Source organism: Calonectris borealis, chromosome 8 (genome assembly GCF_964195595.1).
Source record: "Calonectris borealis chromosome 8, bCalBor7.hap1.2, whole genome shotgun sequence".
NCBI classification, from domain to species: domain Eukaryota; kingdom Metazoa; phylum Chordata; class Aves; order Procellariiformes; family Procellariidae; genus Calonectris; species Calonectris borealis.
Window position 1 is genome coordinate 3,764,031 of NC_134319.1, and position 18,582 is coordinate 3,782,612.

The 18,582-nt window shown below is 39.7% G+C and overlaps 1 protein-coding gene across 6 annotated transcripts in view; it reads right to left on the reverse strand.

Moving 5' to 3' along the window:
- Positions 1–18,582, reverse strand: part of PATJ (PATJ crumbs cell polarity complex component) — a 161,067-nt gene that overhangs the window by 76,443 nt on the left and 66,042 nt on the right. For all 6 annotated transcript variants that reach the window (XM_075155627.1, XM_075155628.1, XM_075155626.1 and 3 more), the window contains 3 exons: positions 18,052–18,162; positions 16,531–16,608; positions 13,332–13,449 (listed from right to left, as the gene is read on the reverse strand). In XM_075155627.1, coding sequence (XP_075011728.1) covers positions 13,332–13,449; positions 16,531–16,608; positions 18,052–18,162 — 307 coding nt within the window. The remainder of the gene's footprint in view (positions 1–13,331; positions 13,450–16,530; positions 16,609–18,051; positions 18,163–18,582) is intronic.

Consider the following 18,582-nt stretch of genomic DNA (forward strand, 5'->3'; position numbering starts at 1 on the left):
GTTATTAGGTAACAAATAGCTTCTCTTTAATGTATTTAATGAAATAAAAATATTAATGCATTAAGCTTTGGGCATTTTTTAAATGAACACAATTATAATCAGGAAATTGATGATGTATGTGAACAGAGACTTGCAATATGTCAAGCACTCTCTCGTTTCCTTCTGGCAAAAGAAATCCATCTCCAAGGATTTATCCAAGAGGAAGAGCTAAACGGATAAACTTCTCTATATTAAATAGACTTACTTTTTCCACTCTGAGGAAATCAACTAAGACAAAGTTAAAAAACAAATGTTTGAGGGAAAAATAAGAGTGGGGTATGGTAGTTTTTATTGTAATTCTTTTAGGTGGATATTCAACTGATTTTTTTTCTCTTGTGGAATTTAGCCTTCAAAAGGGACGATTCAGATGCATGCTCCTCAGGAATAAACATTGTCTTTTGGGTAAGCTGGAACTCCATGGATCCTGCTTTTTATTTACTTTATTTTTGAATTTAAATGGCCATCTAACCCCTAGAAACCGTGGCATGGTGCTCCAGAAGGCTCAAGATGCTTTGTGTATCTTATGACAGATGGCTAACCAAGACATCCAACAGATGGAAACCAAGCCAGAAGAGACGCCAGGTCTTCCAATGCAGTCCGGGGGTTATGCTCCAGTGTTTATTAATTATATTTTAATCTCCTAATATAAATTAAGTTTCATTCTAATATGGTAAATAATTTTATTCTGTTTTCCCATAGGAACAAAGGTTATGCAATCATACCCTGTGCAATCCAAGCTCCTGCCCCAAAACCTTTGAACCTGCTGGCCAATTTGAAGCAAAACTAATGGTGGACTAGGGGTCTCGAAGGTACTATAAAAGGTTCATGAAAATAGGCAGCCGTGCAGAGGAGAGAAACCTGATAAATACCCTGACTGGGGGAAAGGCTTCAGTGCGAGATCACACTTTATTAAAGCGTCAAAGAATTCACATGAGAGAAAGCCCTTAGAAATGCTCCAGCCACAGGAAAAGCTTAAATCAGAGCTCACACCTTCCTCGACACCCAAGTCAGTCGAACGGGAGACACAAATCTGTAGGAATCCAGCTTCATTAGCTGCAGTACTCACAGAAGTACTCGTTAAATTCTTCACAACTCTGCACTCAAGTCCTGGCTGGACGCAGCGCAGGGAGCACCCAACCGGTACCTCTGTCCTCCCCTCAAAATGTCTCTTCTGCGTCTCTCCGAGCAGAGTACAGGAATCAGCCAAAAAGGAGAAGGGGAAGGTCTGCCAACACATGGCTATCAAGGGACGGGGAGGACGGGCCGGAGCAGATGTACCAACTGGCTGCTATACAGAGCCATCCAGGGACGCCGAAAGGGTTAGCCTATTGGTTTGCTCCGATGCCAAGAGCCATCCGCTCGCGCTGCCAGCAGCTGCCACGGGTCCTGCTCGCTCTGCCCTTCCGAGCCGGCGCTCTCCCTGACGCGTGTCACTGTGCAAGTCCTACTCATTTACAACGCCACAATATGCCTCCTGCACACACAAAAGAATGACCACATCACTCTGTTCCCGAAAGGCTTCGCTGAGCTCCCCATTCCTCACAAAATCCCTTTAACCTCTTTTCTTGGCCCTCGCTCATAAGCTGCCGGTGCTTATCCTTGCATACAGCTCTACTTACTCCCTCGTCCATCACAAGCCAGTCTCATCTCATTTTTTCCTCTTCCACTCTTCTCCCAGCCCTTCAGCGATACCTCACTACAAACCACGCTGTCAGGCTGTTCACTTAATGGCTTTCTTCCCTTGAAAAACTGTATTTCAAAAATCACATCTTCTATACTTCTAACAACTCAATCCTAAAATGAGCTCTTGCTGTAAAATTACTGCATTGTCTATTTAAATACATTAATGATACACAAGAAAATGATACTGTGTTAATCCTCAAAGAACCTGTCATACCCCTAAGAGAATAACAGGTTACAAAATGGAGGAAAGTACAGTCAAACCTTACGGGTTTTAAAATAAATTTTTTTGCCAAACACTTGAAAGAAATACAGTTTCTGGTTCAGAACACAGTTTGCATTAAGGTTTACAATTCAGTGCAGAAAAATGTCCAGATTTGAACGTCCGAGTCACAGGTGAGCCTGGTGCAGGGAGCAGGAGGGTCCAGCACCAAGGGAATCTTGTCCCGCTCCTTCCCTGGGCATCCAGCCGATCTGCTGCGGCTGAGCGGCCCCCATGACTCCGTTACAGAACAGTCGCGGCTCTACCAGACCAGACAATTTCAGGACCATTACACACTGTAGTAGTATAGGGTACACTTTGCTGTTGTTTTCAGGTACAGCAAATGCTGCTGCTTACTTTTTACTCCCAGAGCACCTGCAGGGATGGAGACTTATAGCATAATATCTTTAAGAACCATTTGGATGGTGTAATCCCCCTCTGCTCTCACAAGCACAGCGTAAAGAGCCGTAACTTAGCTCTACATGCACGTGCACACACAAACAAATGCCGTGTATCTACATACTCTCTGGCATTTCCCTCCAAATTCCTCCCAATTTAGGTGTGGTTCAACTCTAAGTTACAGCATATTACAGATAGGAGAACTTATGTTCAATATCTCGTAATATTCCCAGGATCATCACACCATGGAAATGATGACTTCCCACCTCACTTTATAGAGGACCTGGTTGAATATACTACATGAGTTTAATATTCACAGGTCAAAAAATGCTACTTAAGCTTATAGTTCTGAAATCACAGATAAAACACGTAAGTATTTATATATACGTGACAGCTAATGCACTTGGTTTTCAGTTAAGGGATACAAAAAAACCTCTGAAACTACCTAAAGCATTTTAAAAAAAATCCAAAACAACTGGTAAAAGCATTTGGCATCTACAGAACAATCACAAAACAAAGTCAAGGTTTACCCTCCTGGCCTGGGACAACGTATGTAATCCACCTGTAGCTCTGTCCCCTGGCAGTAGTACACTCTCACCTGAACAGGTGAATTCCCAAATTTAGCTTGCTCAGCTACTGCTGTTGGGACAGCAGTGGCTCCTGGCGCTGTGCTGGCCTGTCTGCATACATAAAGACATGCAGAAGGGCAGGGTCCTCCTCCACACTTAAGCCTTGTCTTTCCCCCAGACCAAGATCCCAAACAGTCCCCTTACCTGTCCTATTCTCCTGTTGGACGTTCTAACTCACAAACCCCAATTCTCCACTTTGCTCCCCCTTCTCCCTTACCTTCTCAAAACGACGCCAGAATATGATGCCAACATCAACTCTGCTCCTGGATCTTAAATTACAGCTGCGGATCCTGACAGCGCCTGGTTCCCACAGCACCGGCAGGGTAAGGAAAGAGCTGGGAGCACACAGCACCAAGGTGCCACCGGTTAGTGGTACCTGACATGCCACCTGCCTGTTGGGAACACTTTCCCATTCACCGGGGTAATCTGGATTAATGGGTGTCTCGATGGAGGTGCTCACCCCTCGCCTCTGGTGAGCACACGGAGGGCCCATGGGGAATGGGCGCGATGGCTACGGAGTTTGCCCGCACACGCAGCTCTCTACAGAGGGATGCCAGCACAGCCCAGGGTCCTCAGTCGTGGAAGGCTATGCTCCTCAGACCTCCGCTCCATCTCTGCCTAGCACACGTGCACTCTTTACATTCACAGCAGCACAAATTTGCTGCTTCCTTGGTGATCCCCAAAAGCTCCATGCTTTAACATTTCCTCTAATAACTTTTTTGGAAAGCAGAGACAGGAAAGCACAAGCTGTGATCACTAAGCACTGATGAAGCGGTCAGACATGCCCATCATTACACTAATAATAAAAGGCTCATTATTACTTCTGGGGTAGCAGAAAGAACTACCTGCCCTTTAGCCAGTTGCCACAACATCTCTTCTCATTTCAATATGGCAAAAGTATTTTGAATTTGCTGATAAAATAGAGATGTCCATCTGATGCAGATATCAGTCTTTTATACACACACATATATATATTTATATAGATCTCCCTCCTAACGTCATTAGCTTGCAAGTAGCTTTCGATATGCATGTAGTCACTACAAGGCATAAAGCAAATTTTTAATAGTCTGTCACAGTGTATTATAGCTGGCATACCTACAGATAAATATTCTGGATTGCTCTTTAAATGCCAGCTATCCTGATAAAGAACAATTACATACCTGCTCAAAGCAGAAGGTAAATTGATGACCAGTCCCTAAGCCACTACATTGAATAAGGGAGAATCAAGTCTTAAGATTGAGGAGCAAAAGATTCAACTTCAACTTTCTCAAACAGTTAAAGTAGTTATTCTGGACAGCTGTCTCAATTACTGTAATACTGTGGAAAACTAGGTAACATCTGTAAAGAATAAAACTATTGTCATTTAACATTTTTACTTTCCCTTCTGTTGAGGCTTACTTCCACTACATATTTGGAGCCGCTACTGTTTAAACCAAGCAGACCATTTTGGAACAGAGCTATTATGCAAATAATCTATTCTGTATTCTAACTAAAAGCAATGCTGTGCTAGTCTGGACAAGACATGACGCACAGTAGAGTTTTCTTTTAAATTTTTTTTTGTGCTAGTGGAGCAACATCATTTATGATGGTAATGACGAAAGATATCTTCCTATCTAAAAATCAGACATTCAAGAATATAAACACATAACCACCTTTTATGGGCTAGTGTTTGTCTTTCATTTATTTATTTAAATATTTACATCCTTTTTACATAATTTTAGGTGCAAGTCATTGCAGTGATATTAAGCGTTCTTCAGTGAAAGCAATATAAAGATCTGCTTGTATTATCCTCTCTTAGCAAGTTTGTTCAGTGATACCTGTGTATGCAGATTTATACCACAGGCATTATCTTCTATCTGTAAGTTATATGAAATTACTTATCTGTACCACCTGAGTAAGATCAAAGATCCCAAACAACACAAGCCACCTGCACCATGCCTTAGACAACGTAATAACCTTAAAACATCGAATCAGTATATTTCATGCCTAGCATTTTAATGCTATTCTCTGGATACCTGGCTTGTGCTGGAAGAAAAGATCATACCTAAGAACAAATGCAATCTGAGGCAATATTTAAAGATTAGATTATCCTTCACTGCAAATAGCTCATTTGTTTACTATCACATTGCTTTATTCTTGTTTTGCCTCCGTATACCATGAAAATGCTGAATATTCAGTTTAGATTCCCCAGCAGCTTTTTATTTTAGTCTAAAAACATTTACCTAACACATTCTTAACAAGTAAAGTGAAGAAAATTCAGCCATCTGTCTCAACATTACAATAACAGTTATGGAAGAGTAGATTATTCTATATAGCAAGAAATTTAATGCTAGGAATTCTCATACTTTAAGCACTGCGTGCTCACATCAGTTTTGTATATAAGAATGTTGAACACGAACGTACAACAAAAACAGTGATTTATAAGGAAACACAAGACAAAATATTTTAAAGATATTAAATGCATTCAATATTCCAATCATGCTATATGTCCATGCTTCAAACTGAGAAAAAAAAAAAAAAGATCTGTGCTTTTATTCTCTTACCTCCAGCACTTCACTAGTTCTAAATTATCACTAAAAATACTTAAAATGACTTGCTGGAAAAAAACACAATATAGAGATAGATCCAAATCCTTACCTGGGAAACCCCCTTGTACCATTGCTGTACCAGCATGTACTTCAAGATATCTGCATTCCTGACAAACATTCAATGCTGTAAGCAGCTCAAATCCTCATCATACACAGACTCAGTGCTTGTCTTTCTTCTGACGACCTTGGGCCTATTTTTCTGAGATTTTTCTCTCCTTAAGGGCAAACCGTCTGTCTGTTTCTATTATGAGATGCCATCAATTATATTAATTTCAAGCTACCCACAAGCTAACAGTTACATCTGCCAGCAGATGAAAGCTGCCTATGAAAGTATGCAGGGAGAAGCAGATCTCTGGTTTCCCACATCTGACCCACTGATGCTCTACGGCTGCTGTTTGTGCACTGGCTTACTCCGCTAGCATTCGAATGACATCTCTATCCCCAAACACGAGTCACCTCAAACGTTTGTTTATATCGCTGTTAGCTGCAGGTATTATCACGCTTAATCACCCACTGCATGGCACAGTAGCAGTTAAGAGACGTTATTTATCTAGCATCCTTTTCATGCAAGCTACAGGGGTTAAAAATTAATTTCTCTTAGTCAAATGGCTTCATTAAACGTGTTATTTTCCAGTGCTGCAAATCTTGCAGTTTCCCAACACTGATATGTGTTCATGGCGTAGGGTTTGGTTGTTTTGTTTTTTCTTTTAATGTCAGAAAACAAAACCAATCTGTCATTATAAGCATAAGAAAGATTCAAACTTCATCATAACTTGTATTTTGCTGAAATCCTAAATATGCAATATTAGTTCTACTGCAATGAGTGCTGAACCGAAACATTGAAGAGACTCAAAATCCCTCATTTAGTAATTAAAAAAAGCAAACATAAAAATCTCTCTCTAAATTTATAAACATACTTAGTTATTTTGGGAAGTCCTTACTAATTCTCTATTCCAAATGCTGCATTTAAAACAACTCAAAATACTCAGTTATTTTGTTAATACCATTAATTTGTTCATTTTTAAAGTTCATTGTCCTTTCTTTAGAATATGTATCACAGCACACACAAAGCCATCTGTTCAGTGCATTATGAACAAGCACACAGTAAAAAATACAAGAAGTCCCAGCTGCAATTTTACTATTAATTCATCAAAAATGTAATTTCCTTCTGCGATACTTCATCAGACGATGAAAACTGTGCATGTGATTCACAAATAGAGTAAAAAAAAAAAAAAAAAGTCCAATAACAAGAACCCAAACTAACCCACAACCTCAAACTACAATGACACCAACAATCTATCCTCATGTGGCACAACAGCTTGCGAGTCTGCCCAGCATGTACAGCCCTTCTGGATCTGATATTAGGGCTGGTTACAAAACTTACATATTTTAGCTAATTATGGGTCAGAAAAAGAATGGGAAAAGAAGATTAGCAGTACAGAGTCATATTAAATAGAGATTAATACAGAGCTAAAAAATGAAAGTCACTGCTCTATTCGTCTAATCCTGGCACTTGCATGGTCTTTGGAAATCCACTGTACTAACTATACTTGTTACCGTATTTAAGAAAATTAAATATTGCATTATTATTTTTTCAATATTTTATTTTCATAAAGCTTGAAGCATTTTTCCAAGCTACATCTTACTCTCTGAGCATCATCTCTATTTGCTGTTGATTGCAGTGACATCTATTGGAGAGGCAGTGTTTGGCTACACAAGCTGCCTCACCTGAAGATCACTGTTTTTGGGTTCCACCCCTCACCCCCCCACCCACCCCCCAAAAAAATTAAATAAAATTAAGAATTGCTTTTCCTTTGTTTTAGCACAGCTTCCATAAAACAAACACTAAACAGTCAGATTCTCAAGAATAAATATATTTATCAGTGGTTTTGTTTTTATTTAGTTTTTCCAATAATTCTGGCATTTTTCCAAAGTGACAAAGTTCCTGTCTTCGCCCACAGCAGTACATAGACACTTCCTGAGGTCATAGTTTTGCGCCTAAAGCACACCCCATATACTTGACCATACCTTCCATAAAGTCTCAACTGAACTCTCTTCCTTTTTTTCATCTTTTGTTTTTAGTGAAAGCTACCATCCTCTCACGTGTATACGAGTATCATTGACGCTATGGAAGCTGCTAAAAACTTTAGGTATGATGAGGGCACTCTGCTTACATGCCCGAGCACTTTCTAACCCCAACCCAACCCTATCTAGAGAACAAGCAGCGTGGGTTTGTCTGAACCAACCTACACACGTGTGCATACACACACACTCACCTCTCCTGCACCTACGCAGCCACAGATTTATCACAATGGCGAATGCGAAGTCAAAACACTAGAGAAGTTTTAAAATCTCTTGCTTTGGTAGAGAAACCATCATTCCTCAAAAAGCATTTTAGGAAGATAAATCATTATGCTTTCTTACAGCTTCATTGATTTCTACATTATCTAGAGACAAAATAAAAGAAAGGGGGCATTATTATCCCCTTATTAGATACAGTTAAATATCCTTGCAGACAGGAAGTCTGAGCACAGCAGTATCTAGTCCATTACCTTAGCCACCTTTCACAAATTTTTTATTATTATCTATTTTTATTATTCTAAACTTATTTGAAACCAACCAGATCAATCTCGATCAACTAACTAGACAAAAGATTTTACTAAAAAATGTAACATCAATTGAAATTAAGGATTCCAAGTTCTTTCAAGAGTTTTTAAGGTCTTTCCTATTTAACTTATGATTGCTTCAACTCAATCACAAAAGTGTATCTAAATTGTACAGTTATGAATGCCCCAAGGAAAACTTTACAAAACATTCCATTACAAACTACTCTGCCCATCCATTTCCTCTGCTTCTTTTTACTACTAACCCCTCATTATAGCAATGAGCCGCAACAGGGTGCGCATGAGTCTATTAGCAGATCCTCAGTGCACACCTACAGCCATCCACCACTAAAGGAAAACACACCAATGCCTGTTGATGCAGTCTGTAGCACAGCTGCTTGCAAGTACAAATAGCTCCTTTGTATGCTCTCCTCTCCTTTTACTTGTTTTGATTAAAAAAAAAAAAATCCTATTCAAAACCTGATGTTTTTAAGGTTTGGGAAGCCAAAAAAGCCTCTTCACAGAGAGTGACCTCCTCCAAAATAACCTTTGCCATGGAGGAAGCACTTTCAGTGTGGGGAGGAAAAACTCCAAACCTGTGTTGTAACATTTTCAGATCTGTAAGATGAAGCGTTTTGAAGGCTCCTTTTGCAGCAGGATGCACACGCCGCAAGCTTTACAAAACTATTTTAAAGCAAAAACTGAAAGCCTTAAAACAGCAAAGTCAAAGCAAAGAGTAAACAAAAACCACGCCACACAGGGTTAGAGTTGAATACTGACAAAGATTTGAGAGTATCGCTACAAGAAGAAATAAAACAAGAGGAAATGCTATTTTCAACTTGCCTTCAAAGTCTAGCAAAAAAATATCTAAGAACGTAGAAAATAATATTGGAAGTAATGGTGGTTCAAATGAAACTGAAATATAAAGAGAAGCAGTTCTGAAACTAAGGGTCTTGGGTGCAAGAAGACACATTTGAAAAAAAACCACCTGAATGTCTTTAAACTTCTTAAACCACAGAAACATGGAAGATGTCTGGAGTTTCTCTAAACCAAGAGCTACGTAGTAGTTCTATCCCAAACAACAATTCACTCTATTTGGATCAAAAACAACCTTGGAAAAGAAAAGGCAGAACATCTACAAGAAATGACTGTTTGTTACAAAAAGTTAGCAATGAAAGCTACAGTTTCAGGGGTGGAAAAGCAGAAATAAAAGGAAGCATTGCCAAAAGGCAAGTGGACTTGGATCCCACAGGGGAAATTAAATCAATACCAAAAGCTTATTCAGCTACTTTAAAGGGAAACCAGACAAAACCCAGACTCTGTAAGGCAGTATGGATGGGACAGAAAGTAAAGAAAAATTTTCTAAATATGGCGGGAAGACTAACAATGCTTTGCTTTCATTTTCAGTATAGGGAATGATGAAGGACATGGAGACAAACGATGAGAGCATGGGTCAAAAGACGTGACACGCAAGGAGAAAAAATGTCAAGTGGAGCAAGCAAAGTATTTCTGAAGTATTAAAGAAATTGATGAGCAGGTTCGTGACGCTGCAGTTGTATTAGTAAGAATACTAAAAAATAAAATAAAATCCATCAGGAGCACAACCAGAGGACAGATTTAACAGCTGTCCCACCTCAAAATGCCCACTAAGGCCTTCCACGCTATTGGCACAGACTGAGAACTACAGGAAGCAAATGAAAGAAGGAGAGGCTATGACATTCACCTGTTCACTGAAACTCAGAAAATTATTAGTTAAGGTCACAAAGCCAGTAGAATTAGTAGGATAAGTGGGTAAGGAATAGACCAATATGAACTTACAAAAGGACAGTGTTAAAAAGGCAAGAACTCGCCTGGACTGAGATTTCTGGGAAATGTGCTCAAGAATCAGGACAGAAGTTATGAACATCAAGTAGTTCACAAAAACAATACTGTACTGGAATTTACAGAGAAAACTTTGTTTTTCAAGTGATCACAGAAAAGAGACTCTGTAAAAGCCCATTCCATAGCTGTCAAGATGTTAATATCATTAAGTACAGTGAGATCATTTCTAACATGCTTTTTACTCCAAGGGTTGAGGTACAAACTTAGTTTAAGCTTCCTTAGCCTGTTTTTCATTTTAAAGAAACAGAATGAGGTGGGGAAGAATAAAATGGAAAATGCATATCTTGGTTTTCCAAGATTCATGGGAAAGATGGCTATTGCAAAACATTCAACTTCAGTCAGTAAAAAGGGTAGAGAGAAGGAGATGGAATACAGTAGACTAGACTATTTCAGTTGGAAGGGACCTACAACAATCAGTCCGACTGCCTGATCAATTCAGGGCTGACCAGAAGTTAAAGCATGTTGTTAAGGGCACTGTCCAAATGCCTCTTAAACATTGACAGGCTTGGGGCATCGACCACCTCTCTAGGAAGGCTGTTCCAGTGTTTGACCACCCTCTCGGTAAAGAAATGCTTCCTAATGTCCAGTCTAAACCTCCCCCGGTGCAGCTCTGAACCATTCCCACACGTCCTGTCCCTGGATGCTGGGGAGAAGAGACCGGCACCTCCCTCTCCACGTCCCCTCCTCAGGAAGCCGCAGAGAGCAATGAGGTCACCCCTCAGCCCCCTTTTCTCCAAACTAGACAAGCCCAAAGCCCTTAGCCGCTCCTCATAGGACCTTCCTTCCCAGCCCTTTCACCAGCTTTGTTGCCCTCCTCTGGACACGTTCAAGGACCTTCACATCCTTCTTAAATTCTGTGGCCAAGAACTGCACACAGTACTCAAGGTGAGGCCGCACCAATGCCGAATACAGCAGGATAATCCCCTCTCTTGACCAGCTGGTTGTGCCGTGTTGGATGCACCCCAGGACGCGGTTTGCCCTCTTGGCTGCCAGGGCACGCTGCTGACTCCTACTGAGCCTGCTGCCGACCAGCACCCCCAGACCCCTTTCTGCAGGGCTGCTCTCCAGCTGCTCCTCTCCCAATTTATACTTGTGCCCGGCATTACTCCATCCTAGGTGCAGAATCTGGCATTTCGACTTGTTAAATTTCATCCCATTAATCATAGCCCAATGCTCCAATTAGATCCCTCTGCAAGGCCTCCTGTTCCTCAGGACAGTCAATAGCACCTCCCAGTTTGGTATCATCAGCAAACTTGCTAATGGTGCATTCAACTCCTGCATCCAGATCGTTGATAAATGTATTGAACAGATCTGGCCCTAGAATTGAACCCTGAGGAACACTGCTGGTGCCTGGTCGCCAGCCAGATGCAGCCTCATTCACTACAACCCTTTGAGCTCTGCCATTCAGCCAGTTCTTCATCCAGCACACCGTAAACCTGCGCATCCCACAGTTGGACAACTTGTCCAGAAGGATGCTGTGAGGGAGAGATTCATCTGAAGAGATCTGCTTGCTGCTGCCAAATCTGGTAGGATTGATGAATTTAATATCAGAAGTAGCTTTACCTTTTCAGCTATTAGACTCAGCTGGCAATATCATTAGGGATGGCAGAACAGCTAAAAAATGACCAAGCCCATCAATAAGAAATTATTTCTGTGCGAAGTATTAACTTAGGTCTAGCAAGCACTCGGATTGAGGCATATCCTAATTAGATAACTCAGGTGTCAGGCTACTTATCAAATATATTCTTTAACTGGGAATTATAACTTTAATAACAAGCTGAAATCAGTTTGCTACAATTGGAGGTTTACAGAGTTGGTTTGAAAGCACAAGATATATTCAACCCAACATCCAGAGAGTTTGCAGTCAAAGGTTACTCCTAACTACCACTCCCCACAAAAATACTGAAAAACCTTCTTGAGGTAACTATGTGGCATACTTCAAACAGATGAGATGACAAACTCAGTAAGGGGGAGTTCTGGAAAAATCTCAGTTGGTTCAGGAACTTGCAGCTTTCCCTTAAAGCAACAGAGGCAGAGCTGAACATCCTGCTTCTATGCTCCCATTACTGTTTCCATGAGAACAACCTTCCAAAATCCTTCTCGTCTCCACCAAAGCAGCCCTAAAAGTGACAAACCAACCAAACTCATTAATTATCTCAGCTTCAATGGCACACCATTGCCAAGGAAATCAGCAAGAGCAGCTGGAGGAGCTTTCTCACCAGCAGGCCCCAAGTTAGGAGCTTCCACTCTGAATGGGAGCCATGGTCGCTTCAAGGTCGAAAGCTACAAAGGCATCTCTCTACTTTGGCTTACCCATTACCAGGGCAAACAAAAACCTCTCCAAGACAAAAGATGATGAGAAAAATCTGTAGCAAAAAACCCAAACCAAATCCCAACAAAAACCCCACCTATGCTGATTTGGTACAAGACAGTGTAAAGAGAAAAAAATAAAAGCAAGGTAACTAATTTTAGAAAATAATTTAGGACTCCTAACTGCAATTTTAGTATTCCTAAACATTTTATTGGAGGACAAGCTATGGACAATAATATTCCATTTATCCAAAGTTGGAATTAGCAAAGCAAAGCAATATGCTGGAATCAAAGTCACACTGCTGGAAGCTCTCAAGTTGCATTGCATCCTATTCTTTAGGTCCCCACTCTTCTACAGAGTGCAAATCATCATAATTCATTGCAAAACCCAGAACTGGACAATTGCAGAACCTTTCCCATAACAGGTGCTACAAAAAAGGGGATCTTCTGTTTCAGTAGAGTACTGAGACAATAAATCAGCAGATTTTTCTTTTTAAAGGAAAATTTTTTGCTTGAAAAGCATTGTCTGAAATTAACTGCAGGTTTTTCTGGACAAGGACTATGCACCAATGGTTCTCAACCTATGCCTGCTCAACTACCACTGCAATTACAACAGTAAAGCGCAACATCTGCCTTTCACCACTGACATCACTGCCAAAGCAAGTCCTCTAGACATTGCTCAGACATTTTTAGGCTGAAAATAAACAGAGCCCTTCCTACATCTCTTCAGAAGAGCCGAGTATAGGAGCCTGGCTGGGAAGAGAAGACTATCTGATTTACAAATCAGTAGCCCTTGGTAAGAACAAGTTTGAGGATTAGCTGCTATTGCCCCACGGAGCACCACTTCCCATAATACAAGCAATAAATGGCAGATACGTTTATCACAACCTGACTGTGTTCCATAAATGTAACCTGACATAATGACTGTGGCACGACTCACTCTCCGCACAAGCATCCTCATCCTCCTCTTCATCCACGTGAGCTTCCTCTGCATGCAGTCTTTCAAGTGCTCTATAAGGAGGTGGCAATTTCATTGGAGGTGGAGCCCCATATTTTCTCTAATGGATTCAAAGAAAAATAGTTATATGTTTTGTAACCTCCACGCACAAGAAAACAAACCCTGTTGTGTACTGCACTGTATGTATACATACACAGCACTTAATTACATTGCTAAATTCTGCAGCATAGGCTTTTTATGCAAGAAATCAGAACAAAAAGTGACACTGAACATCAAAAAAAGAAAATACAATTGTGCATGTACATTTACTTGTTGAAGAAATACTTGTGTATCATCATAAATAGGAAAGTGTGAACATTAATCAAGGGTTAAAAATAAACATTAGATCATATCCCATTTCTCCTTAGAGACTGAACAACAAAATTGTCTGGTACTGATAAAAGTCAAACTTTTAAATACAAAATAAGAACTCAATTTTCTTAGTGCATCTATGAATATTTAAACATAACAGTTCATCTATATTTTGGCTTCAATTTAAAAAAGAATTTGAATTATAACTTACAATAAAATTCTATTACCTCACATAAATACAGGCAGCTCCTATAATGATGCATATAGCGGTGCATAGCAGGCATAAAGAATAGCTCTGAATCTAATGCAAACAGGCACTTGTTCGTCCGAGCAACTGCTTTTATAGCGCCAAGTAACTGGATCATGCCTTAGTTTGCTACATGATTTCACTAAATTATGTTCAACTGTATCCCATGCAACCCCACTACTAATAGCAGGATGCACTTTAGAAAGGGAACACTGAGTACGATATGCCATTAGAGCAACCAGAATGCCCGTAATTAATTTCTTGTTCAGCTGGGAATTACGACTCAACACCCAAACATCAAACCCAGAATAAAATTTTTCACTGTGTACAATGAAAGTTGAACCTGCATATGGATTTCTAAAATCTTGAGCCTAAATTTGTATAGAATAGTCTAACTAGCAAACTGCAACACAAGCTACATAGAAAATTTTGTGAGATAAAGTATACATCATCCCATCCATTTAAAAAAACACTACTGGAAAGTGCTGCTTTGAAGACAGCATAACAATAATAAATGAAATTAATTCAATCCAATAGTAGTAAGAGTGTATAATAAGAGCACTTGGAAAGGTGACAGCTGTTGCCCAAAGTATCCAATACACCAAATACGCCTCCCACTTTTTGCTTGACGCCAACACAGGTAGAACTGTGCAAAACCCAGAAGATCCAGGAAGCGCGAGAGGACTCACGTTCTACATTACTGAGCAGGTGAAGACTGAAAACCTGCAGCCCCACTTTCATCTGCTTAAGACAAATCAATAGTATCACTATAATTTAGTAATAACTCATAGTTTAAATGTTGACCCTTTGGCTTTTTAAGACCTTAAACATTTGTTAGAAAGTCTGTGTGAAATTACACCAGACACCTAAGCTTATCCAGCAGTTTGCTATGACTCAGAAGGAGTCTGTTCTCTCGTCCCTCCTGACCCAGTGAAAAAGAGTAAATTGTGCCAGAGTACTCCATTACACCATGTTTTTGTATTAACACAGCTCTTTCCAGCACAGAGGCAAAAGCGCAGTTTACATAGCCCAGCAAAATAATGTTAATATCTGGTTTGTCCACAAGAAGCTCAATTGTTTTAAGTGGTTTTATATAAATTGCTTCAAGTGATCATTTTTAAACAAATAGAGATCAATAGAGGAGGATAAACACCAAGAAATCAGAGAAAACCTTCAGTATTGAAAAGATAATTCATCATACAGAAAAAGGCAGATTTTCCAGCTGGATGTGGCTGCTTTCAAATCAAACTCTTTTGTGACACTTTGAAGACCGGACTAGAAATATCATTGATTCCCCATAGGGACGCGGACTAGTAATCCATTAATAGCAACTCTTTCCAACTCAGAGATGCCCCTACTGTAGCACAGTATGACTGCTTTGTGAATCAATGTTCAAAGCTAAAAAGGAGCTACATATTTATGCACCGAAGCTCTTCTATATTCCACCCACCAGTTTACAGCACCAATAGATGAAAAAGGTTTGAAAAAGATTAGGCTCCCCCTTTAACCTCCGAACGCTACAGAATGCAACACACTGGAGTCCTAGAGATTAAAGGCAGCACGTTGCAAGAGGATGAGTGCTTTTGAGATTAGAAATATAGATAACAAAACCAAGAAAAGGGGATTGTAACTGCTTCGTTGTAAGTATTATCCACTGGCATGAAAGCATGACTTCACACCTTTCTTGATTTTTTTGAATAACTGAGCCTCATAGCTTCTGTATCTGACAGGATCTGAAAGGAGTCTTACAAAAACTTTTGGAGGCAAGAGGGCCTTCTCAGTTATCCACCACACACCAGACTACTGAGTAGGATCGAATGAAAAGCTCATCGTATTTGTAGTTGGCATGTTAAACTGCACCGGGCAAAAGTTATTGTCTGCACTAATTCTGTCTCTGCTCCTCCAGTTCTGACACCCTCAAAGTACCTGACCTACACTCATCAGTCAGCACAGTTCCACCATTCGAGCAATCTGGCTGGGAATGAGAAATTAAATTTTTCCCTTATTGTAGCGACTAAAACAAATCCACTGGTTTAGACCAAACAGATTTTTTTCTCTTTTAAATCTGCTGTGAAGTTGCTTGAAAGTTACTGTGTAGTAATTGCTTCACAATTAGCCGGCCAGCTACAGATCACTCGGTCATTTCCTTGTTTTACACAGCAATGGGAAACGTAGGAGACTTAGTGGATTTAATTATCCTATAATACGATTTTACTGAATTTCAGCCAGCCTCACATTAAGGATATAATTTGTGTACATGTTATTATTTCTCTGTTTCTACTGAACAAAGAGAATCAATTTGCCTCCACATGGAGCAAAGCAGGTACTTCCAGAAAGATGCCAGTGAAGAGCTGCAATAAGTACAGGGTTTCAGCACCCAGGGGAGACCCACAGAACATTTCTCAGAAACCTGCCTTCTATTTGGCAGAAATTTGGCAAAAATTACTTGAATCAAAGACACTTCAACAAAATACTTCAAATTTCATTTCAGACTTCAGGGGGGCTTATCATAGAGTTATAATGCTTGCTACTATACCGTTTGATTTAGTAAAACTTGGCTATAGCATTGAATGGAATAAATACCTTTTCACTCTTATTTTCTCCAGCTGCATCCTGATCTTTGCTGACTTTGATTCCCTTAGGCTGTACGGCAGAAACCACCTGAAAAACAATGCATATATTACACACATTAGAAAGAGCATTATAGCCGCAAAACAAACATCCAAAAGTTAGGTAATGACAACAATAAAGCTACCCAGTGCACTCTTCATTTTGCTCCATGTAGAAGGGCATTGCAGTGTAGTCTTTAAATTACATTCTTTTACTGAATTTACAAACATTCTCTACTTTTTTTAGTGCTCACTGTTTGATATCTAGCCCCATCTCTTCAATCAATTAAACATTACTCTGAAGTCAACAATATGGATGTACATCCTTGATACAGAGCTCCCGAAGTGTCAGTTATTAATTATTCAGATATAGACCAGTGTCCATCCACACAGACACCTTATAAAAGAGAGCACGTTTAGCCTCTATGTAATATTCCTCCATGCTGTTCTTTATTCTTTCAAAATGTAATATATTCCCACTCCTCCGGCAGCACCTTATTTTGGTGAATAGGAGTTGGGACTGCGCAGTACTGCTGAGAGTCTGTGAATGCCCAGTTTCCTACAGCCTACAGTTCAAAGCAAAGCAACTCAAATTTCACGTTCTCCGTCTTTCCCTTGATCTCTCTAGATTGACTAGGAAAGTAAGGGCCAGAGATGCAGCTGAACACTTGAATGTTCTGACAGTTTTTTTGGATCTTTTCTGTGAAAAAGGCGATACAGAAAGGGAGCCAACTTAGTTACCATCACTGTGATTTTTGCCATCACTGCTTGAGCATCTTCCCAGCATAGCTGGTGAAAGTCTTAATAGATTTTGAAAGAATCCCTGGAGCACTGGAAAAATAATGGACACAGTTGTGCCAGATTTGTCTACAGTTGTCAAAAAGGTGTCCTCAGGTCTACTAATGCACCAACATTCTCAATTACATTGTCAGATTATATCAAAAGTACATAGAAGTCTTGGGGATTTTGTGTGTACTTCAAGGCAGGCAGAATTGTATGCCTTTTCTTACTAAGGCATTGAAAGGTTTCTTGCCTTGGCCTTGCAGATGAGGAGGCATCTAAATCTCTTGAAATTTAACTTGTTCCCAAATAACTACTTCAGGTCCTTTGATGACATATTTTACACAGGGTTGCTAGTGTGAATCTGGCGAATTTTAATTACACTTTTGTTCATTTGGATAACAGAGTGCATTTTTAGATTATGAAATAGGAACAAATTAAAATACACAGAGCCAGACTCAATTACACAGGTGGAAGAACTGAATTAGTACCTAGTCAACAGATTTACATCTACTTGATTTACATCAGAGAAACAAGGTTTCAAATCAGGCCAGACAAGTAATCAATCAATCATGTGGTCTATAAGCAGAAACTCTGACAGAAAGGATGGACACAAAAATTGATGGAACGCGCTGAAAGAAATTTAGCCAAGTTAAAAATAAGATGAGTATTGCACATTTATTAAGTTTTGGAATAAAAATAGAAATAAACTTACTTTTGGTATGTTAGACAAACCCTGAACCACAAACACGACAGGATTTCCTGCATTCTTGATAGCTTCTACGGCTTCCTCGTGTGTGGCGTTTTGTAGGTCTATCCCAGAAACCTAACAAAAAATGTTTATTTTTATTAGGTAGCTTGTTTTTGGCACAGAGTCATTACAAGAGATCACACACATTCGCAGAAGGTTTAGCATATCTGAGGAAGGTACCAAAAGCAGTCAAGAGAAATTACTTTTAAAGTATATTTCCATGATGGTTTAAAGAAAAGTATATTACTTAGTATTCATAATTAAAAGATGGCCAAATATTTCCCAAAGCAATCCCCAAACATAAGGAATAAGATTGTCAGAGAATGCTAGATATAATGGTAGGTATAATACAATTCTTTCAGATTTTACCTGTTTGTGAATTAAACCTGATTTGAAACAATTTTTCAAAACTTCACACACAACCCTAAAGCACATACAAGAACGGCACTATCAGCTTGGGAACCCAGATTCAGTAGCATTCATTTGGCGAAAAAT